Raw genomic sequence first — 24,443 nt, 5'->3', positions numbered from 1 at the left:
TCTGGACTTGACTCGGCTATCATTGACTGGCAAGGAAACTCTTGCAAAGAGTGGCTAGAATGGGCTGTTTTGAGACTGGACCAAGAGGGATTTTCCAGAATTATAGTGCTTTTGTGGAACTTATGGAACCGAAGAAACAAACGGTACACGATGAGGAAATGCAAGAGGACAAAGATGTCATCATGGTAGCTTGGAGCCTATGTGCCGAGTTCACGAAGGCTAACTACGAAGAAAGGCTCTACCCCTCCCACCGGATGCCCCACAAATGTCACAAATGGAGTAGGCCTAAAGAAAATGTTGTCAAAATTAATGTGGATGGGGCATGTAAACCGTTGGAAAATTCTGCTGCAATAGGTGTGGTTGCTACAGATCACAATGGATTAGTCATTGGGGGTATGTGCCGCCAGATTGACCTCTTTCACTGTGGAATCAACTGAACTTGAAGCTTTCCCTCAAGGGATCAGATTCGCCATCGAAAACAGGTGGTCAAATGCTATAATCGAAGGAGATGTGATTTCCATAGTCAACAGACTTGCTAACCAAAGAGAGGATGTGTCAACCATCATATTTTATTTGTAGATCACCCGCTCTTTATACGGTATTATGTGAATAAAAGAAAAACTTAATTTCATTCGTGTGCTTGCCTAGCCAGAATCAATACATTTTTCACTTCAAAATGCATCCGAGTTGAATGAATTTACTTACCTTTCTCCCTCGTGGCACTGTAGCTAAATCTTGATGATTTCCCGCAGATTGTCAGCAGATGCAACATGTTACGAACATCTGAAAATTCATAAACCGGATTCAAGCTTATTTTGTTATAATATTAACCTTTTCCGGATGGATTAGGAAAAAAAGGCTCCTTTCTTTTATTCTACAAGTTAAATGCTTTCAAGTACAAATGTAAACTATGTATAATTTGATAATAGAAAAAAAAGGCTTAAGGCAAATCTCATCTTAACCTATCAAAAACACAAATACCCAAAGCAATTGGAATGCACAGGAACCAACACTACTATCATGCAGGGTAAGAGATGGACAATAGTTGCTTCTTACCCGTCATCCGGGAAGCTAAACACTTTGAGCCACAAAACATTCAAGCATATAGCATACCTACTTTTATCATTCAAAACAAGTAGCATTTCTATAAAGCTATTCATGTAACTGTAAAACAACTTTTCTTACATGTATGTTGACTGCTTATAAAACAAAATGTAGACGTTTTAGTAGATTTTTGCTTATATCAAGATATATAACTCTATTATTTCGGTTTACGTACCAATGGCTATTAGAATCAAGCATCAGTTGTTGCGGAAGACTGCTGTCGACGAGCTCGAGCCTTAAAAACAGCAAACCAAGAAACCCTCATGAGTTGCACACCAAGAATCAGTACCCACCAACACACCAATCCCCTGATAGTGTGCATCATCCATTCTGGTGCATTGAGTTCAACCCCTAGTTTCAACCCCCTTTGATAATAGAAAAAAAAGGCTCAAGGCAAATCTCATCTTAACCTATCAAAAACACAAATACCCAAAGCAATTGGAATGCACAGGAACCAACACTACTATCATGCAGGGTAAGAGATGGACAATAGTTGCTTCTTACCCGTCATCCGGGAAGCTAAACACTTTGAGCCACAAAACATTCAAGCATATAGCATACCTACTTTTATCATTCAAAACAAGTAGCATTTCTATAAAGCTATTCATGTAACTGTAAAACAACTTTTCTTACATGTATGTTGACTGCTTATAAAACAAAATGTAGACGTTTTAGTAGATTTTTGCTTATATCAAGATATATAACTCTATTATTTCGGTTTACGTACCAATGGCTATTAGAATCAAGCATCAGTTGTTGCGGAAGACTGCTGTCGACGAGCTCGAGCCTTAAAAACAGCAAACCAAGAAACCCTCATGAGTTGCACACCAAGAATCAGTACCCACCAACACACCAATCCCCTGATAGTGTGCATCATCCATTCTGGTGCATTGAGTTCAACCCCTAGTTTCAACCCCCTTTGATAATAGAAAAAAAAGGCTCAAGGCAAATCTCATCTTAACCTATCAAAAACACAAATACCCAAAGCAATTGGAATGCACAGGAACCAACACTACTATCATGCAGGGTAAGAGATGGACAATAGTTGCTTCTTACCCGTCATCCGGGAAGCTAAACACTTTGAGCCACAAAACATTCAAGCATATAGCATACCTACTTTTATCATTCAAAACAAGTAGCATTTCTATAAAGCTATTCATGTAACTGTAAAACAACTTTTCTTACATGTATGTTGACTGCTTATAAAACAAAATGTAGACGTTTTAGTAGATTTTTGCTTATATCAAGATATATAACTCTATTATTTCGGTTTACGTACCAATGGCTATTAGAATCAAGCATCAGCTGGAGCGGAAGACTGCTGTCGACGAGCTCGAGCCTTAAAAACAGCAAACCAAGAAACCCTCATGAGTTGCACACCAAGAATCAGTACCCACCAACACACCAATCCCCTGATTGTGTGCATCATCCATTTTGGTGCATTGAGTTCAACCCCTAGTTTCAACCCCCTCGTTAGCTGCAGCACACGGTAAGCCTCGTACACGGCTGAGGTCACCAACCAGATAGGTGACTCACTGCTAGAAGCAGAATGTAGGGACCCAATAGAACCGCATATGGGATAAAAGGTAGCTGAGGTCGGAGGTAGCCTTTATCGGACCCAAACAGTATCATTAAGGGGACCGCGAGGCCTGTCAAAGTCGCAACCAAATTCCAGAATTGGTAACTCAAAGGAGGTCTGCTTTTGGAAGTTTGTGTCACATTCTTTGACTTGGCGCAATAATCTGCCATGAGAAGAAAAAGAGAGCAACCCAGGTTGAAGATGCAGTCAAGTCCGATCAAGGAAACAAGGATGGTCACATTTGGGCCAATGAATATGGTGGATATCGACAATCACAGAGTCTGCACCATGCCTGTGTCAAGGAGAAGAGAAGGGTCCAGCAGCCACAGCGGCCATTTGAGAAACAGAAACCGTGCAACTGGCTGATTGGTCGTATCAGTGAGATCTTTTGCATTGGTCACCGAAACCTCGTCTTTGCTTTCAGGCAGAGTTTCAAATAATTCAGACGATTTTTCCAAGCAGTTTTCACCAGCTTTCTCAGTTAGAGTGTCGGTGACAGGTGAAGGTTCCCACTGGAAACTTCGTGCAGCAAACGAGGGATCATCGGGGGCGGATACAACAGAAGGGGAACACATAAGGCACTTTTGAAGCTCTTAAAAATAGTGGGCTTCTGGAATGAACCTGGGGAATTTTAATGATGGAACTGATAGAAGGAGATTGAGCCAGAGAAACCATTCCTAGGTTCATAATAACTGATATTTTCAGCAACCTCGACAAGATGACATGGTTTTCATTTCTCTGAAACATATAGACAATTGTTAGTAGGAAAACTTGAACTCAAACAACTTTACATTATCGAATTATTTTTTCCCACTAAAACTATTCTCGTAGAATCAGAGATTTTCTGCAAATTCATTCATGAAACGCCTATTGTGTTCCAATATCTTGGTTTGCTCTAAGCCTGACTCCCAGACCATTCCAAGCTTGCAATGTTCATGCAATTACAAAGATTTATGTCAATAGAAGCACCAAAGTAACACTCTAATCTCAAGATTTATGTCAAAAGTCCGTCTAAATTGTTCAGAGTAATTATAGAAATCACACTAATTAGACACGAACACCGGTTGAAGTGTCGGCATCTACGGTGAAGAAGCTCTTTCCAGCTTCTAAAAGCTAATTACAAGCATAGCAAATTTATATCTTCCCAGGAAACACTAAGCTCAAACCTATCAGCATAAGGGAATGCAATCTTTACTTAAAACCCAAGAGCAGAAACAAAGGGCCAACTAAAATTTAAATATCTTCCCAGTAGTCTTCTTTTATGAATAAAATTAAAATGGGTCCTCAACTGATTTCATAAAAACCAATGTAAAATTCTTCAAAATCTTCAAGAGTTAAACCAAAAAAGGCACCCATATCACCAGATGAAACAAACCACAATTACATCACAAACTAAAACTGAGAGTTCAGCACGCAAATTGATATACTAATAGATAATGAGTTGAAAAGAAAAAAAAACAGAAATGACATTAGGATTGATAACCGGTACTAGTAAGTAATAAAGCTCATCTTTTTAATATATTTAATCATGATTTACCTTGTTTCCAGGGACGATGTTGTTTTGCTAAAATGGGGGCCGAAAATCCTATTGGAAATAAATTCAGTACGAGTAATTTTTTTATAACCAGATTAGTGAGAATACGAAATAAAAATGGAAAAATAATACCCAAAAAATTAATAACGGAGTTCAGTCAATTGTGCCTACGTCTCCGGACTGCTGTAGATCTTTTACTAAGAGAGAAAATTTACAGGTGTTTACAAAACACTCACTACCCACAAGAAAATTCTTTAGTATTAGGAGGAAGAAATGATTTTTGAGATGATTTTGAAGTTAAATGAGCTAGGGTATTTATAGTTGAATGTTAAGGACTAATCTTATAAATACCCTAAAATATGCAGTGGCTAAAATGTAATAAACCCTATTTGTTAAAAAATGCATTAGGCGTGCCCCCATTTCTGCCAGCCATTTGACTTTACAATCTCCCACTTAAAGATTGATTTTAATCTGTCTTCACAGCTCGATCAATGCAGCAGCATTTCTGATCTTGTTACTCTAGCATGCCAACTGAAGTTGAACACAACTTCAGTTTGTCCGTGGTCACCGTCTTTGTCAATATGTCTACCGGATTTTGAGCTCCACTAATCTTTTCGAGTTTCAAAATCCCATCTTCCAGAAGAGACCGAATAAAATGATATCGCAATTGTATGTGCTTCGTCTTGGAATGAAAAGACGGATTCTTCGCTAGATGGATAACACTTTGACTGTCGCAATACAAGACATTGTTTTCTTGTTTATTGCCTAACTCTTCCAAGAAACTTTTGAGCCAAACCATCTCCTTGCTGGCTTCTGTAACAACGACATATTCTGTTTCGGTTGTGGAGAGAGCAACTATCTTCTGTAGTTGAGAAACCCAACTCACTGCAGTACTTCCTAGAGTATAGACATACCATGTAGTGCTCCTTCTGATGTCAACATTTCCAGCTAAGTCAGCATCTACATAGCCTGTCAGCATCGTATCTCCACCTTTGAAACAAAGTGCTTTGTTTGTAGTACCTCGCATATATCTGAGGATCCATTTGACAGCTTCCCAGTGTATCTTGCCTGGATTATTCATGTACCTGCTAACAGCTCCCACTGCATGAGCAATATCTGGTCTGGTACAAACCATGGCATACATCAGACTTCCAATTGCTGAGGCACACGTCACCTTCACCATGTGTACACGTTCTTCCTACGTCTTTGGTGACTGTTCTTTGGAGAGTCTAAAATAAACACCTAAAGGTGTACTTACTGGTTTAGCATCTTGCATGTTGAACCTGGAGAGTACTTTGTTGATGTACTCAGCCTGTGATAACATCAAAGTCCCCGACTTTGTATCTCTCTTGATCCTCATCCCAAGAATCTGCTTTGTATCGCCCAGATCCTTCATAGCAAATTGTTTTGACAATTTTTGCTTCAAGTTTATAATCTCTTGCATGTCTGATCCTGCAACGACCATGTCATCAACGTACAACAATAAAATAATGAAGCTGTTGTCGAACCTCTTGATGTAGCAACAATGATCTGCTTGGCATCTGGTAAAACCACTACTACTCATGAAACTACCGAACTTCTTGTACCACTGTCTAGGAGCTTGTTTTATACCATACAAGCTCTTTTTCAACCTGCATACCAGGTTTTTCTTGCCTGCCTCTATGAAGCCTTCTGGCTGCCTCATATAGATTTCTTCATCCAAATCACAATGAAGGAAAGCTGTCTTCACATCTAACTGCTCAAGATGTAAATTCTCTGCAGCTACAATTTTCAACACCAGTCTCATTGTAGATAGCTTCACGACTAGAGAGAAAATTTCATTGTAGTCAATACCTTCTTTTTGCTGAAAGCCTTTGACAACCAATCTTGCTTTGTAGCGTTTGCTCTCATCGTGCTCTTCTTTGATCCTGTAAATCCACTTGTTATGGAGTGCTTTCTTGCCTGGTGGTAATTCAACTAATTCTCACGTCTGATTTGACATAAGTGAGTCTATCTCATCTTTCATGGAAGACTCTCACTTGACTGAATCCTCCACCTGCATTGCTTCATCATAGCACTCTGGTTCACCATTGTCAGTCAGCAACAAGTAGTGCAAAGAAGGCGAATAACGCTGGGTTGGTTTAGGAATTCTAGAGGAACGTCTCAATTCTGGTGTGTCTGGTTCTTCTTGAACTGCTTCAGGACTGATTTGAACATCATTTCCAGAAATCTCCTCGAACTCAGCAAATTCATTTGTTTCAGCTTCGGTATTGGAGCTACTTGATTATATGGTTGCCCTGTCTTTGTACATCACATTCTCATTGAAAATGACATCTCTACTTCAGATGATCTTTCGATTTTCATAGTCCCAAAATCGTTAACCGAACTCATCACCACCATAACCAACAAAAACGTATTTGTTGGACTTGGCATCAAGTTTACTTCTTTCAGCAGAATCTATGTGTACATAAGAAATACAACCAAACACTCTTAAGTGTGAAAGATTTATTTCTTTCTTGATCCAAACTTTCTCTGGTATTCTGCCATCCAAAGGAACTGAGGGCCCACGGTTGATCAGGTAAGCTGCAGTGTTGATAGCATCAGCCCATAGAAATTTGGGCAATCCGGCATGTATCCTCATGCTTCTGGCACGTTCATTCAGAGTTTTGTTCATGCGCTCTGCTACGCCATTATGCTGCGGTGTCATGGGAACTGTTATCTCCATCTTGATCCCATTGTTTTCGTAGAAATCTCTGAATCTTCTATTTTTGTACTCTCCTCCATTGTCAGACCTCAACCGCTTGACTTTCAAACCAGTCTCATTTTCCACCATGGCCTTCCATTTTCTGATTTCTTCTTCAGAAAATAAACTCACACCTTCCTTGTAGAATCATCGATGAAGTTGACATAATATAATGAGCCTGCAATAGATGGAATTGGAGATGGTTCCCATACATCAGTATGAACCAAGTATAACTTTTCAGCCTTGGGTGTCTTACCAATCTTTGCAAAGCTGGTTTTCTTTTATTTGCCAAAGATGCAATCCTCGCATAGTCCGACATCTACATTCTTTAGATCCGGCAGCTTCCCTTTTGACAAAAGTGTCTCCATCCCTTTCTCGCTCATATGGCCAAGCCTTTGGTGCCATAGGTTTGATTTTCCATCAACATCTGCTGCAACAATGATATTCTCTAAGTTTGAGGTTACATAGAGAGTACCAATCTTCTTACCACGAGTAATGACGAGTGCTCATTTGGTAATCTTTCATTCAGAGCCTGAAAAAGTTGTAATATATCTTTCTCCATCAAGTTGTCCAACAGAAATCAAATTCCTTTTGAGGCCATGAATATGTCTCACTCCTTTCAGCTTCCAGGTGGTCTCGTTTTGGCAACTTTAATCGGATGTCTCCTTTTCCGGTGATCTTCAAGGTTTTATCATCGGCTTGATGAACCTTCCCAAAATCACCACTAGCATAGTTCTCCATTATTTCTCGGCATAGGGTGGAGTAGAAAGATGCCCCTGAATCCAAGATCCATGATTCAATCGGACTGTTGACGCTTAGAATCATGGCATCACCTGTCTCCTCTGTCACGTTGGCAAAATCCCTTCTTGTCGTAGTTATAACAGGTAAAATCTTTCTTTCCCGTTCTTGATTTTCCCCTTCTGGATTTGGATCTACCACGATTTGAATTTCTTTATGAAGTTCTCCCTCTGGACTCCGTGTGCAAGGCTGGGGAGGTTGATGCTTCACCCGATTCTCTCCGTCAAATTTCTTCTCTCAGTACCAGATCCCGAACATCGTCGAATTTCAATTTACTATTTCCCGACGAGCTGCTCACTGCTGTAATAATAGCATTCCAACTGTCTAGTAGAGATGATAAGAGAATTAAAGCTCGAACTTCATCATCGAATTCAATTTCCACTGAACTCAACTGGGTTGTGATTGTGTTGAGTTCATTTAGGTGTTGAGCCACTGATGCCCCTTCCGTCATCCGCAAATTGAATAATCGCCTCATCAAATGAACTTTGTTTGAGGCCGATAGCTTTTCATACATACTGGAGAGAGCCGCCATAAGACCCGACGTGGTCTTTTCCTTTGCTATGTTGAAAGCAACATTGCGGGATAACGTCAGTCGAATAACTCCGAGGGCTTGTCTGTCGAGAAGAGCTCAGTCTTCATTTTTCATACCCTTTGGTTGCTTTCCTGAGAGGGGTTGATATAGATTTTTCTAGTACAGAAAATCTTCGATCTGCATCTTCCAAAAGCCAAAGTCCGCACCATCGAACTTTTCAATTTTCACCTTCCCTTCGTCTGCAGCCATCGCTCCACTCGAATCTGGCTTCGTTTGGATCGTTTCTGACAATTCTTGTGAACCACTGTGTATAGGAACACCTCCGTCGATAAATTCGTACCACCGAAAAAAAATTTACTATTCACAAAATTTACTATTCATTTGAATAGTAATAAATAGTAACCTCGCAAAAAAATTAACAAAATTCACAACCAAAAGCTCTGATACCAGTTGTTGGGAAATAAACTCAATACGAGTAATTTCCCTATAACCAGATTAGTGAGAATGCGAAATAAAAACGGAAAAATAATACCCGAAAAATTGATAACGGAGTTCAGTCAATTGTGTCTACGTCTTCGGACTGCTGCAGATCTTTTACTAAGAGAGAAAATTTACATATGTTTACAAAACACTCACTACTCACAAGAAAACTCTCTAGTATTGGGAGGAAGAAATGATTTTTGGGATGATTTTGAAGCTAAATGGGCTAGGATATTTATAGTTGAAGGTTAAAGACTAATCTTGTAAATATCCTAAAATATGCAGTAGCTAAAATGTAATAAATCCTATTATATTTTTAATAAAGAATTAGCGGTGCCCCCTTTATTGAAAAATACATTAGGCATGCCCCCCATTTTTGCCGACCATTTGACTTTACAAATCCGACAATGAAAATTATTGCAAAGCCTCCCCTAATCGAACGCTTCTCTGTCTTCCTATGTTGAAAACACAGACTACCATGGAACCAAGCCCGACCAGACTCTTGTTTTTTTAGGGTAGATTATATATTTAGTCACACAACTATCACTTTATTTTTTGTTTTGATCATTCAATTATTTTCTTTAAAATTATCATCGATAATATTATGTTTTAACTTCATTTCGTTCATTCGACGTTAAAAAATTAACAAAACTATTGATGTAATATATTTTAGATTAAATTATATATTTAGTACTTAAACTATTAGTTTTGATTTGTTTTAATATTTAAAGTTTTAGTTTTTTAAAATCATACCTAAAGCTTAATTTTTATTTCATTTTAGTACCATGTTGTTAAAAATTTAAGGGGTTTAGTACCTAAACTATCAATTTTGGTCTATTTTAGTACGTTAACTTTCAATTTTATCAAAACTTAACGTTAAATTTTGAATGGGTACTAAAATGAAACAAAAATTAAAGTTTTTAACGGTGGGTTATTAAAATGAAACAAAAACTAATCTTTATATATGGTTTTGAAAAAAAATGAAAGTTTAGGTACTAAAATAGATTAAAACTGATAGTTTATATACTAAACGTGTAATTTATCCTATATTTTATTTCATTTTTAATGAAAACGTGATATTTTTTTAATGATATTTTATAATAACAAATCAATCCCAATTATTCTTTTAACGATACGGGATCAAAATAAAAACATTATAATTAGACACCAATTTAACTTCAATAATTGGATGCCAATCCAAAATTAAAATTGAGCATTATGATTGTAAGGGACAATCCTAAAGTTTATGTAAATTATAATCTTCTATATCCTAAACTCTGTAACAACGATAAGATATTACCATTATTATGGTCACAATCGTAATAAACATCACACGATCAAACAGTTCAGTTTAAGTGTTGTGATCAGACAGTGGGAATTGGGGAGAGTTGGAAGGAGTGTATGAGGTCGGAGTCCGGCAAGTCGAGAGGCGGCAGCGAAAAGTGGCCGTAAGTAGAGCTTCCTCTCCTAATCTCTTGCATGCTTAACAGAGCCGCCACCGTGTTCCTGAAGATTCCTGTCCCTGCTACCGTTATAGCTTCTCTTTGTTCCTTCACAATTCCTTCTTCTACTTCCACAGGGAACGCTTCATCAATGGTGTTTTCACATTCCTTGACCAGCCTCGAAACGAGATCGGTTACGAAAAACGGCTGCTGCAGCACTTTCTGAATGAAGGGCAACCGCAACAATCTGCCGGTTCGCTTGTCGTATTTCTTCAATATCTTAGCCAAACCTACACCACCACCAAAACGTTGTCTGGTAAACATATGAATAAATATTGAAGACAAGAGTATCACACAGTGAATACCTGTGTAATTGATATTGCTGTAATTCACTAAGAGGACCATTTCGCCATGGAAATCGACCATGTCTCTTCGAACTCTCGCCAGTTCGTCTTTATATTCTGCTTCTGAAGGCTTGGTTCCATTGGGACCCCATGTATTTATAACTCTCTTTATCCTCTGTTGCAATTCCTGAATATATACATCCTTGGCAGGTCAAGCACTTTCCAAGTGATCAAAGCATATATAAGGGTAAACCACACAGATGGTTGCTGCTCTTTGAATAAGTTTTCGTTCCCCCCCCCCCCGGGCAGTTTCAAAACTATCGAATTAGTCACTAACGAATCAACCATGAGTGACGGAAACGTTAAACTCACCTTATGCCGGATGATAAAATCTTCCTCTTGTTCCAAAAAGAAGGCATTAAACTTGTCGATCTCAATGTTCAACAAGTAGACGAATTCAGCCTCGGCATCCTGCTTTGCGTACTCGGGAGACTCGGTCGAAGAAATCAGTCGAACCAGCTTTTTCAACTCTTTGTAAGATAAGAACTTGTCCCGCCAAGCCGGTAACGTTTCCTCGATTTGCTGCTTTAATCTCTTCCCGAACTTCATACTTGAAGAAGAGAAGACAACCCCCCTAAAGAATCAAATGAAAAAGAGAATGGTAATGGAGAAAAAATGGTGGATGAACCGGTTTTAATAGCAAAAGAGTGATAGAATATGGAAGAGCATATGCTTTGGCGTGATGAAGTGAAGAGTTAAGTAAAGGTATAATAATAGTTGAGAGGAGAGAATTCCTGAGCATATTCGATGGTCATTGTATTAAAAGTCATTCACGCGAAAACACCCTTAAATCAAGGCCCAATGAAAATGCTTTTTAACAGATTAACTTTTGTTTTTGGGTAACACAGATTAACTTTTAATACTTTAGTATTATTGATAGGCGTGTATATGCATGTATACATGGGGGAATGCAGGAACGGGGAAGACGGGTTGAGGAAAGACTAAATTTACGAGCTGGTGAGCAATTTGAGTCAATCAGGGTCGAGAACCACAATGAAACTCCATGAAATGGGCCCTCCTCGTTGTCTTCGTTGTGGGGGGCTGTGACAGATGTACGAGTGAATGGCTGTCAAGTTAGCGTAAGCAAAGAGAGAATAAGGAAGATTCTGGGAATGATTCCATAGGAAAATGATTTACCAAAGCTACTCCCAACTCTGTATGTTTGCCGTTACCATTAATATACGTTAAAAACATGCTCCAAACGTAACGATTCTAAGAATGTCATTTTAACCAAAAGCGGATGAAAATTATAAAATAAAATAAAAACTTTATAATTATCTTTGGTAAAATGAAATTTTCTATAAATCTCCGTAATAGCAATGTTGGTAATATTTTATGTTATATAAATAATTTATGACGACAATTCAACTAATGATAAAAAAATGACTCAAAAACAAATTAAATTATTTCAATGGTTAAAATGATAGTTATTATCCTTATAGATTTCGGGTTCGAGCATATCATATATTAGAGGTGTTTGAACATTCATTGTTAAATAGATTGAGTATGTTTCGAACAAATACTACTTGTATTCACCTTACTAAAAAATGTGTATATCCACTATTATGATTGAAGTTTTTTTTTAAAGTATCTCACAACAAGATTTCATAATCATTAAGCTACCTTACAAGATAAATTTGAAGGATATTTTGTGCTGTTATTAATGGACCAAGTCCAATGACTAATAATTCAATTTTACTATATAAATGAGTCTATTTCATTGATTTAAATATAGGAGTTTGCCCTGATAAAAAAAATGCAATCAAACAAGTTGAGTAATAAATTGTAAAAAGTACGAGTTAACTAATTTATTATGCTCAGTATTTGCTCTACTAGCTTCGAACAATAAAAAGATATACTGTTCCCTTCACGTCACTTCTACATTGCCAAATTAAGACAGAAATGTGAAGTGAAACAGAATTTTGCTCAACCCAGCAGGTTATTCCTTTTGCTCCTCCAGATCAGCCTCTTTTGACCCTTCCCCTAGTTCCCCCAAATTGTTGTTAGATACTGGCTCTGTTTTCGCATCTTTTTCTGATGTTGACGATGTTGCACAAATAGGGTTATCGATGCCAGAAATGTCGGGCTTATTCTCCAAGACTAAAGCTCCATCCCCCATCTTAACATCAGTTCCTGTAGATGCAACGATAGTTTGTTGCTGACTCATATCATTCTTTTCAGATTCTGAAGTTTGACACACAGCTTTGTTATTTCCTGCAAATGGTGGTGCTTCAGTTTCTGCCTTCAGGGACACTTCCCTGCTCGTTTCTGATGTGACCAATGAACCTTGAATGAATTGATGCAGATGTTGCATTTCTGAACTCGATAATGGTATTTGTGATGGTACCAATGTTGCTGATGGTAGAGGTACCTGCGGGGCTGCTGCTAACCCAGGGACCTGAGCTTGACTAAGGACATAAGTCAACAGCTGAGCTAAAACAACTTGTGGGTCAGTCAAATCTTGTTGGGTTTGGGGGATGAAGGAAGATGATGGAGCATTCAAATTAGGAGGATAAAGTGCCTGAAGCCCTTTTTCTCCATACAAAGCCTGGTGCCCTTGAAACTTCTTCATATTTGCAGTGTGCTTTTTCCCAGCCAAATGGCTGTCAAAAACCACCTGAGATTCACACTTGACATTACACAACTCACAAAAAAAGGGAATACCTCCTACTGGCTTGGGAGGCTCAACTGGTCTTCGAGGTCCTTCATTGCTTTTCTTATGTTTACCCCCTCGTCCCCCCCTCATCTTGCGCTTGGTACCACGTCCCCGAGCTTCAGATGGACCGTTTAATTTCCTGTTAGTTGATGCAGGACCAATAATTGATGCTTCAGACTTATTCGTTATGTCTTTCTGCTGCTCAGTTTCTTTCTCCTTGTCGTCAGTAGTTGGCAAGGACGACAAAGCTTCCAGTTGATGTTGCTTTTCCTGGTCAGATCCCTCAACTTTCTTGGATTGAGCAACTTCTGATCCTGTATTGGGCACTTGCACACTTAGATGTGGAGTAATGACTTTGTTCACCCTCTGCATCTCTTCCTGTAACTTCATGTTTTTCTTATGTCGCTTTCCATTCTTATGCTGCTCCAGGATTTCTGGTGTGTTGCAATCAACTCTGCAAAGTTCACACCAAGCCATACGTGGAGGCGGCCAGACTGGAGCAGCAGGCACTTGGGGCGGCAATGTAGCTTGACCAGGAACTAATGTTGAAGGTGGCATTGCAGCAGCACTTGGCTCCGATACAGTATTTGGAATTGTTGATGTCACACCAGTTGAAGCAAAGTGCAGGCTGCCACTACGTCGACCCCTACGAGAAGGTGCAGAGCCATCAGGTCTGATGCCACGGTTACGAACATGACCCCGGCCGCCTCCTCTAAAAGGCTTACCACCCCTTCTTCCACCCCTATAAGTAGTTTGTATCTGTAGAATAGAGTCACAGTTGAGGGGCAACATGAAATGACATGATTACTAAAATCTACGAGATCGAATTGAATCAAAATAATGAGGTTAAACACATTCTCAGAAAAGGAATTAAATTAAAACTTATCAAATTATGACATGGATTTTGAACTTGATCAAAAACTAACAATACAAGAAAAAAATCCAATTGTTAATGCACGGTAAATGTAATCATTATTAAGCTTAACGAATATGAGCCATAATAAGACTAAAAATTAAAGCTACTATAAGAATATTCGACCAAAGAATCTGAATTAGTACCAAAATCATACTCATAAGAATGTTGATCCAAGAGAGAGTTCTGAGAATGATGCATGAAAGGGTATACACACTTTAAATAGAAAAATTGCTCCCGTGTACACAAAAGCAAATATTTTAAGGTCACAAAGAAGAAGAGCATGATATTCAAAGTCATAGCATAGCTTGAAATGTCCACAAGAAAACTTGGCATGCTGCACATTAGATACTAAACAATGAACCTGTATTCTCTTGATATATATCATCAAACAACAAAAAAGTTGAAATTTCTATACATAACACCTATATAATGTTATTTCAATTCAATCCAGGGTTCAGTGAACCTAATATTGATTAAAAAGGTGATATTCAGATTATCAACATGAGGAAATTGATTATATTTATAAAAAGAAGCAGACAATGCTGCATAAAGATGGTAGGAAAATTATACAAAGTAACATCTAGATGATTCAAGGATTTAAGTCCTCCAAACATCATGGCAATATACTACTTAAAATGGAAAAAAAAATCAGCTGCATTATCAGGGCATAACCAGAATAAGACATTTAAAAGCTAAAATCCATGAGTGGCTGCAAAAGCTTTTTATTTAATATCATCGGGTAACTTCCCTTCTGTAGAGGGTTGAGATCACTTAGCCTGTAAATTAAACAACCTAGGCTCTAAAAGCTATAATTACTTAGAGCTGATAGGACCTTACTATGGAGATAAAGTCATATATGTAAGAAATGAAAGTCCTTATGGTGGAATGACATGTCTTCAATGACAAGGGAAACAAGGGAATGATATAAAGGAAAGACCAACAAGAAATTATTCACCAAAAGGACTTTCAAAGTGCTCCCTGTCTAAAGCTTGGTCAGTATCAAGATAAAAGGTGATCCAATAATCCTTGAGACCTCAGAGGGTGCCAAAATACTCTGGTTGAAAATTGTCATGCAGTTAAGCAGCAGACGATGCACAAAGATGGCTCAGTATGATTATAATTATGATCCACAAACTAAACCAAACAATAGCAATCAAACCCCACAACACTGATCAGTAAATTATTGAAGGTTGTAGCATGCAAAAAAAATAGTTTGTAAGAAAGAAATTGCTTGAGTCAATGGAGCACAGAAGAAAAGGGTGCTCACTGGCCACAATCCCTGGAGCAACCAGTAAAGAATAATCATCACTCATCCATAACATGGAACCCAAAGTTATAGCCACATGTTATTACAAACTTGTCGCTTAGATTACTGCCCTTACCTAATTGCTCTAGAGATATGTGACCAATTAAACTGTTCCATCTTCTAATATCTTGCAAGAAAAGGGATGAGTGCCAAGAGTTCAATACCTATAGGCTCTGTTGACCAATGAACATTCCATACCTGATAGAGCATTACACGATACTTACCCCAATGTCCAATATAAATGAGATCACTATTATGGCAGCCAAGCAATTACAAAGCATCAACCTAGCATAAAGACTACGGTTAATAAAATAGACAACTCCAATAAGTATGTAAAAACTTGAGGCAAGCCACCCTGAGCCAATCGGTGATATCCTTGAGCTCCTCGGAAACTCAATAAGAAGTGGTTGGCCCCGAAAAAATCATCTTTGAGCTAATCTCGATTGGGCTTAGCCCTGCTCCTCTAACGAGAAATCTTTGCTGTACAGTTCTATTAATTTGCTATAGAATACCAAGGCTATTAAACAAGAAGCAAACTAGGCCCGGCCAAAAGTAGCATTGGTACTGTACAGACAAACAAATACAAATTGGATACAGCAAAGATTTAGGAAGGTCATATGTTGTTGCTTAAGGCAGGCTCATTTTAACTTAGAAACTGGGCATGTGCTAAACTGAGCCATTTCTAGGCAACTCATTCTGATACGGTTCAAATCTTAACTCAATTTCAAACACATTGCATCAACCAACGAACATTGAGAATTCATCTGGCAACAAGTTTCAGAAGGAAAGCATGTTTGAAACCGTGATTTGAACCATGTATGCGGAAATCCAATTAAAATCACAAGATTAGAAAACAAGATTCAACCCTATAGCTCGTGAGATAAATTGAATACGAATATACTTATACAAAAGAACCCTAACCTGAGGAGGCGGGTTATTCCCCACAAAACTCGCCATTGCACCGGCGGAATCCGAACCTGGGACCGGGATTACTGGATGCTGTTGAATATCCACCGCAGGCTGCGGTTGATAATAAACGGCGGGCTGATTGTGGTGGACAGATTGGTCCAAGGGAACACCGGGAGGGTGCATCGGAGCGGGTTCTTGATAAAACTGAGGGTAATGTTGGGAATAATAATCTTGAGGAGGGTAATACTGGTATTGTTGCTGGTGCTGTTGATTGGCGTAGGCGTAGTATGAGGCGGCAGATTGATGATCGTACTGTGAAGAATCATATTGATATGCCTGCTGCTGCTGCTCCGCCGGGAATTTCATTGTTCTTCTGCACCTTTTCTTTCAACGAAAGAAAATTGTAGATTAAAATGAGAAACAAAATGGGGAAAAGTGTTATGTCTATTGTCTCTAGACTGGAGAATTTGTAAGGGATTTTGCTTGTTGAACGAACGGTGAAATTGGTGTAATAAGTAAAAGGCTTAAAATAAAAATAAGTGATTAAACTATACTCAAATTAATTTTGAGTGTCTAAATAATTTTTCGTTAAAATTATATATCTAATATTTTTTTTATTTCATTTTATGTGTTCAGACTGTAATCACCGTTAAATGACAAGTGTCATGTTTAAGTAGTTTTGATTTAAAAAAAGCCAAAATTATATTTTTAGAAAACCCTAAAGTTTTCAAAAATCTTTTAAAAAAACTAAATTTTGAAAAATCCTAAATCTAATTCTTATATCCACACCCATCGTTGTCTTTTTCGTCGTTACCGTCGATTGAACATCCATCCGATCGTGCCCAGGGATGATAATTTAACTCGAATCTAGCAGGTTTCAACTCAACCCGCTCTGATAGGGTTAATTTTTAAAAAAAAAGGGTTAGAGTCAGGTCGGGTCAAATTTTTTAAGGGCTGATGTCAGGTTAGGGTTAGGGGTGAAAACACTTTGACCCGACATGACCCGAGGATAACAATACAATTTCATTAAAAAGTATTATTATTTAATTAAGTTCTTATTTTATATCAGGTTGGATTGGGTTTATACTCTAAAATTTCAGATCAGGTTGGAATCATTATGGGGTATATGTTTTTCAGGTCGACTTGGGTCAGGGTCGGGTGGAGGATATATATTTTCGAGTTGGGTCGGGTTGGGTTGAGGAAAAATTTGACCCTAACCCGACTCGTTTCCATCCTTACTCAAGCCTCCAATCTACGATCATTTTTGCGACAAAGAGCCACCACAATTGGAGCCAGCGAGAGCTGAATCGAGATCATCATTTCGTCGGATTTACCATTGATTTCATCGTCGGTTAGTGTTTTTTCGGGTGTCTGTTAGGGGATAAATGACTGTCGGGTGAAGTCACGTTCGGGAGTAGGCTCGATCAACTGCAACGGCAACAAAAGCGGCGACCGACGTGGGTATAGGATTGAAATTATAGTTTTTAAAGTTTTTGGGTCTTTATAATATTTCTAAAAATTTTGGGCTTTTTAAATAGAAAATATTTTTAAATTTAAATTATTTTTAAAAATTATCAAAATGTGACACATGTTACTTAACAAAGTTTTTTAATGGCGGTTACGACCTGGGCACCTAAAATAGTAACTGAGAAAACGATAGACACCTACTTTTAAAGAAAAATTCTTTAGGCACCAAAAGTTAATTTTATAGTATAGTTTAGGCACTTACTTTTGTATTAAGCCAAAATAAAACTATTAAATTACTTTTATTTTAAAATAAAGGGTAAATTCATGTTTAGTACCTAAATATTAATTTTATTCCATTTTGGTACCTAAACTTCATCTCTTTTCAAAACCATACCTAATGTTTAGTTTAAGTTTCAATTTGGTATCATACCGTTAAAAAATTAACAGAGTTGTTGACGTGACATTTTTTATCTTTACAATGATGAAGTGATATTAACTTATGGTGAGAAGTTTAAAGCACTGTTAAGTTTTACCTAATGTTTAGTTTAAGTTTCAATTTGGTATCATACCGTTAAAAAATTAACAGAGTTGTTGACGTGACATTTTTTATCTTTACAATGATGAAGTGATATTAACTTATGGTGAGAAGTTTAAAGCACTGTTAAGTTTTTAACAGTGGGTACCCAAATGAAACTTAAACTAAAAGTTATGTATGGTTTTAAAATAAAATAAATTTGGATACCAAAATGAAATAAAAGTAATAGTTTAAGTACTGAATATGTAGTTTACCCTAAAATAAAATAATTATCACTATAACTTATTTTACATAATATTTAAATAATATATTATTATTTGATATAATATTAATAAATACTAATTATTTTATGAACTGTAATTAGATTATATTAAGTGACATGAATCTATTGATTTCAGTAGTTAAGAGATTATTGTTATCCTTTGAAATTTCAGGTTCAAGAATGATGTCTGCAGTGGTTAGGGTTGAGTACTGAAATTGAGAAAACTGAACAAATCGATCCAAATCAGAATATGTAGTTTGGTTTGATTCAGATTTTTCAATTTATAGTTCTGTAATGCCCCAAAACTCGGGTTAGTAGTTCGGGTAAGCCTGAAACCCTTAAATCAGACCAAAGAACCTAATAAAATAGTTAGATTGGGTAAATTAGGGAGTGGGCTGAGTTGGGCCCAAGGATATATGGTGATTTTGATTGATTTTGGAATCAAATGGGCTAAAAGTATAATTTACCCAATTTTATTTTGAAAGCTTAAAAACCATTCTAGGTTATTTTTGTTAAATTCAGGTTTTATGAAGTGTTTTAATATCTATTTTCCTCTCGTAGTTAATTTAGAATATCTTTTTTCTTATCTTTGTTTAGTGAAAGAAGAGGATGAAAACTCAAAAGTTAAAGGAAATGAGAAAGTACCTCTTGAGTGAATTGAGGACATGGTCATTAGTCAAGAAGGTTAAGATAACCACACTTACAACTCTCTCATACTTATTAGAGGGTCATTAGAAGTGTTAGATAGTATAAAAGTTGAGAAATAAGCTTGATGAGCGTGTTAATGGTAGATCAATGTTTTATGTTATAAGTATGTTTTGAAACCTTATTTATGACCCTTATTGATCACATAAGACATAAATAATAATTGGGAACTTCATTGTAGCAATGTGGGTGAGTTTGGGTGTAAAATTTGAGCCTAAGTAAGGCCTTTTCGAGCAGGGGTATCAGTATTGTAAGAACAATAATGATACTGTTCTTCAGGAAATGTAAAATTGGCTTAGCTTGAACAGGAGTATCGATACTCCTTCAAGATATTGAGGAATTTTTTAAAACATCGAAGCTAAATTTGGTATCGGTACTCATGGGAGTAACGATACTAAGATTATTTTCAAAACATCGAATCTAAATTTAATATTGATACCCCGTTTAGTATCTGTACCCTAGCTTAGAAGTATCGATACTAGGCAGTGAGTATCAATATTATTCTTTTTCAAAGCATGTAATAATATGGTTAAGTGTCGATACCTAAGGAAAAATATCTATACTAAGAGGTCAGTATCGATACTGAAAGGTCAGTATCGGTACCAATATATATTTTAATTTAAGGATTTTTAGGGGTTTGTAATAGGGAAATGAGGTTCCAAGAATTCTATGATTACTCTCAAATAAGACTACAAGTTGAAACAATAATAACATTAAATCAAACGTAGAAACAAGATAAAGTAGGGATAAAAAAAACTAGCATTGTTTAATGCTCGGGAAATGATTCGGACACCCGAGTTCCTTTAATTTGGGATTTTGAAAGTATAGAATCAGTCTAGATATCCTTAGGGAGTGCGCAATGCACTTTAAACCGACTAGCTAGGGCACAAGGTCCGACACTCACAAAAGGTGGGCTAGTCGAGGGTGTGGTGTCAGATGTAGAGATTCTGGGGGCTACATCCTCGGTAGACTAGAGGGGTGGTGAGCTCCGGGATGCAGAGATCCCTTAGTCGCACCATGATGTCTACCATAGCTTAGAAAGTGGGTATCTCAAGGATACTTACTAATGTTTGAGGTTAAATAGATTCATTATATCTTTTTATCAGTTGTATAAGACCCCTGTCATTATGGTTTAGTTGTTAGTGTAACACTGGGCTAGTAAGCTCAGTATTTGGAATTTGTTTCCTTACGCAGATTCTTAGGTGAAGCCTTTGAGGAGATGTATTGCATATTTGATCAGACCCAGATTTTGAGAGCAGAGTATGTCTCGATTCTTATTAGAGGGCATGTATATTTGTAACTCTTATTTGAGTCGTAAATTATTTTAAAACACAGTCCATACATTTTGAACTGTATTTTGAGAGCTCCTAATGTAAATTGTTTTGTACGAATGTGTTTCCTTCCAGCATGATAAAAAAAATTTGGTCAGCTACTTCGGTGGTTCCTCGTGGTGCTCTTATCGATCGATTGTGTGTCGTACTGGTGTAGGTTGTTACAGGTTCGGTTTTGGTTAGGTTTAAATAAAATAAATAAACAATTTGGTTTGGTTTCGATTTTTCCATGAACGATTTGAACCGAATCAAAATGAATAAAAAAATTAAGCATCCAAAAAATTAATTTTGAATTAATTTAAATAAGTAAAATTTTAAAACTAATAATATTTTTTTAAAATTTAAATTTATATATTTGCACTCGATTTAAGATTTAAATTTAATTTTTTCAGAGGTTGAGTTTGAAAAATAGTGAATCGTTAAAAACCGTAAAACCAAACCGAAACGAAAACCGTGATTTTTATGTCTTTCGATTTCAGTTTCAAATTTTAAAATCTCGAAAAGTGCGGTTCAGTTCATATTTTAGTGAAAAACTAAACCGAACTAAATACACCCTTAACAGTGGTATATGAGCGTTTACTGTCAAATAATTAAGAATCTATCAAACTTATACTAATGAAAAAATATTAAATATTATTTTAAATATATTTAAAATTTTAAAATTAAGTAATCTGAATAAACACAAAATCAACTAGTTTTATGTACTAACTATAACTATCACTCTTCTTATTAATATGAGATTATTACAAAATAATATTTATTTAAAATTTTTAATTATTTAATAATAAATATTCATACACGTATGTAAAAAAATTATTCATACACATAACCCTAAATTTTAAAATCAAAAAAATAAAGATAAATCGACCATAAGTCTTTTAGCCATTTCACGAAGCTGCTATAAACGAACAAGGGCGAAAGAGATGACATTAGGCAAGCTGTTTACACAAATATAAAGAAACCCCATCAAGAAACTCGAACCGGTCAGAACTACAGAGGATCCAAAAAATTTATCCACTTTAAGTAATAAACTAAATAAATATATATACTTTTAGTAAGGATTCAAATTAGTTTTAGTTATTATGTGAATACATATAAACATTATAGACCAAGGGCTCTTCAAAATTATTTCTTGGGGACCAACACCCTTTAAGGCTCCATAGAGTATTCGTGGTTGAATAACAAAGTTTAGGGGTCGGAACCAACATTAGTCGTTGAAACAATCCCAACTTGCAGCCATGGAGATGAAGTTCCACTCGTATTGACGTCCTTTAGTTCACTTAGTTTTCCAAACATCATCGTACTGTCAGTTTTGTCTTCCTCATCTTGCTTAGAACTTTTACAAATATTGTTCTTAATCGTATCGTTGTAGTCAACTTGCGATTGGTGTTGATTATCTTCCTTTTCTTTGGCAATCCAGGGTTACAAATAGACTCTTGCTGAAACATCACAACTCGATCGATCAATGTGGTTCGGTCGTATGAGCTCGTTAGTTGAAGCAGGAAGATTGAGATCGAGCGGCTCAGAATCACCAACAAACCTTGATCTTTGGGTTTGCTGAATCTGGTTTAAATTGTCTTGAAATCGATGTAGCTTAAAGAAAGAGGAAGTGTGATCAGCGGGTGGATTCGATGTGATCCAGTGACATCTTTTATGCCCTCCTAGGGCTTGTCCAGACGAAAATACCCGGTGGCATATTGAACATACGTGTACATTTGATTTCTTTTTGGATGTAGAGGCTAATGAATAGACTCGAAATGCTGGTGTAGATTTGATTGGGGGAAACGTGTCATGATCATCATTGGCTAAACTATCGTCTTTACGATTACGATCATCGAGCGGAGCTGCGGAACATCCCTTAACTTTCCTGTGACTAGCTCTATGTCCACCCAATGCTTGATGTGAATTGAACACTTTCCTGCATGTTTTGCACTCAAAAAACCCTTTGGCTACACCTTTTCCCTTATCCATAGGTACCCTTGGCCTACATGCAATGGGAGAAATGAAACTCATTGTGTTTCTCCTCTCTTCCTCTTTGCTAGCCGAAGTACAAGACTCCTCAGGCTCGGTAACAAAAGGAGCAACAACGGTTGCATTAGATAACATCATCAAGCAATTGGCAACATCTAACTCTTCGCTTGATGGACAATCGGAGATCAATGATCTTTTCCTCTTAGACAGGTAACCCGAGCCTTTCCTCATCACGTCATTGTCGCCACCATGGGACCCTTGTGAGGAACCAAGCGATTCAGCATCCCTAGAGTTACATTTACCATGCTCAAGAATAGATTTCCATGAAAAGAACTCCTTGCCACAATTCTCACAAACCCTACAACTCTTTAATCGATTAGGGTCTGTTCTTAATCCGTAGATGCGCGTCTTGCCCGGTGGCACGATGTTCCCTCCTAAATTGTCTTCCCAATCACTCGCGGAATCGTCATCATCAATGTATGGGCTCTCGTTGCCTATTCCATGGGACCTCATGTGCCCACCAAGGGCTCTCCCACACCCAAATCGTTTGTTGCAAATTTTGCAGAAGTATTTGAACTCAAATTGTTGACCCACTTTAAAAGCCATATTAAGAAGGAAAATCTGGGAATTGAATTTCAATGAAGTGAAAGAAGAATGGGAAAAGAAGGGTGAGCTGATTGTTCTTGTATAGTGAAATGTTGTATGGTGATAATTAAGGGGGACAAGACAATAGTCCTAGTTTTTAGTTATAGTAATGGATTGGTTTAATTTTGTGGATGAAAAATATATATGGATTAGGAGAATAGAGCTAAATGGATTGGAGAATTAAGGTTTGAGGAGTGCTGGGGGTGACAAGTGGCAGGAGGAGAGGGTAAGAGACTTGGGTAATTTTAGGCTTAAAAAATGGATTTTGACAAAAACATTAAACTCGTTTTAAAAATAAGGATATACTACCTATTGGGTCACCTATTTATTCATGTAATTTTTTTTGGTCACTCAAGTTTACTATTTTTCATAATCATACATAACTTTATATTTTATTTCAATTTTGATCTCTCGACGTTAGATTTAACCGTTGACTTAATGGAACTGGTGATGTGGTATATTGTATAATAACAGTTTTGGTCTCCAAAACTTATATATCTTATCAAATTGATTCTAATTCAAAATAATTCAAAAAAACATCCTTGGTATTTAAAATTTTAATCAATTTGGTTCTTATTTTAATTTGAAATAATTTAATAATAATTTAGTGGCTTACTTTCAAGCCTAGTGAAGGCCTCTTTTTATTTCAATTCTATCTTTGTCAGTCATCCCTGAATTCTCCATAACACTCATCACAGTCTTCATGTGTCGTCGTTCATCCTTCTTTCATCTTCTAACATCTTCTTCAATTTTAGTATGTCTTCATTCCCTTGCGATATCGCAACAACGTTGCCACTCATCTGACGATTTTTTAGAACTCCTATCGCGCTAGTGCTCATCGCCGCCATCAAAATGACATCGCCACACATCCACCATCATCGTCGCTCATCTACAAACCACACACCCTTCGAATGCCACCTTTTCATTGTTCTCATTAATTCTCTCTCCTCGTTCGTCGCTCTCACATTTGGCTAACGTCTACTGGGCCCAACATGAAATCATTCTTTCAAAAATCTAGTTTTCAAAATTGACTTAATAACTCACGTGGAGTGTGAATGATTTCGATGATTGTAAGGCCTGAACGATGTTGTAAGAAGTCGACAAGGGGCGTAGGACCAACGTGGAGAGACAACAAAGACGACTGA

The 24,443-nt window shown here is 37.1% G+C and overlaps 2 protein-coding genes and 2 pseudogenes across 4 annotated transcripts; all 4 read right to left on the bottom strand.

Annotated features, from left to right (window-relative positions):
- Positions 1–2,398: 2,398 nt before the first annotated feature.
- On the bottom strand, positions 2,399–4,240 carry LOC120208485 (annotated as a pseudogene).
- Positions 4,241–10,095: 5,855 nt separating this feature from the next.
- LOC120208419 (SPX domain-containing protein 3-like) lies at positions 10,096–11,183 on the bottom strand. Its single transcript, XM_039207706.1, has 3 exons — positions 10,908–11,183; positions 10,557–10,722; positions 10,096–10,481 (listed from the first exon to the last, which is right to left on the bottom strand). Exons 1-3 carry the CDS (start codon positions 11,142–11,144, stop codon positions 10,114–10,116), a joined length of 771 nt encoding a protein of 256 aa, XP_039063637.1. The 5' UTR covers positions 11,145–11,183; the 3' UTR covers positions 10,096–10,113.
- A 1,195-nt stretch (positions 11,184–12,378) lies between these two features.
- On the bottom strand, positions 12,379–16,826 carry LOC120208415 (zinc finger RNA-binding protein 2-like). Of its 3 annotated transcripts, none has more exons than XM_039207703.1 (3): positions 16,379–16,558; positions 15,698–15,758; positions 12,379–14,010 (listed from the first exon to the last, which is right to left on the bottom strand). In XM_039207703.1, exons 2-3 carry the CDS (start codon positions 15,752–15,754, stop codon positions 12,535–12,537), a joined length of 1,533 nt encoding a protein of 510 aa, XP_039063634.1. In that variant the 5' UTR covers positions 15,755–15,758; positions 16,379–16,558; the 3' UTR covers positions 12,379–12,534. The 3 variants fall into 3 exon arrangements, with proteins under 3 accessions (XP_039063634.1, XP_039063633.1, XP_039063632.1); XM_039207702.1 differs by having other exon boundaries at positions 16,395–16,524; XM_039207701.1 differs by lacking the exon at positions 15,698–15,758 and having other exon boundaries at positions 16,395–16,826.
- Positions 16,827–21,870: 5,044 nt separating this feature from the next.
- Positions 21,871–23,259, bottom strand: LOC120208484 (annotated as a pseudogene).
- Positions 23,260–24,443: the final 1,184 nt, after the last annotated feature.

Source organism: Hibiscus syriacus, unplaced genomic scaffold (assembly GCF_006381635.1).
Source record: "Hibiscus syriacus cultivar Baekdansim isolate YM2019G1 unplaced genomic scaffold, ASM638163v2 tig00016563_pilon, whole genome shotgun sequence".
In the NCBI taxonomy this organism is placed as follows: domain Eukaryota; kingdom Viridiplantae; phylum Streptophyta; class Magnoliopsida; order Malvales; family Malvaceae; genus Hibiscus; species Hibiscus syriacus.
This window is presented reverse-complemented; position numbering and strand designations above follow the sequence as displayed.

Excerpts from the sequence above, each read along its gene's own strand:
- LOC120208419 (XM_039207706.1), bottom strand. The coding sequence starts at position 11,144 with ATGAAGTTCGGGAAGAGATTAAAGCAGCAAATCGAGGAAACGTTACCG. Across the intron at positions 10,723-10,907 it reads ATTTTATCATCCGGCATAAG|GAATTGCAACAGAGGATAAA; the intron begins GTGAGTTTAACG and ends GTATATATTCAG. Across the intron at positions 10,482-10,556 it reads CAGCAATATCAATTACACAG|GTTTGGCTAAGATATTGAAG; the intron begins GTATTCACTGTG and ends GTGGTGGTGTAG.
- LOC120208415 (XM_039207701.1), bottom strand. The coding sequence starts at position 16,748 with ATGAAATTCCCGGCGGAGCAGCAGCAGCAGGCATATCAATATGATTCT. Across the intron at positions 14,011-16,394 it reads GGAATAACCCGCCTCCTCAG|ATACAAACTACTTATAGGGG; the intron begins GTTAGGGTTCTT and ends TCTATTCTACAG.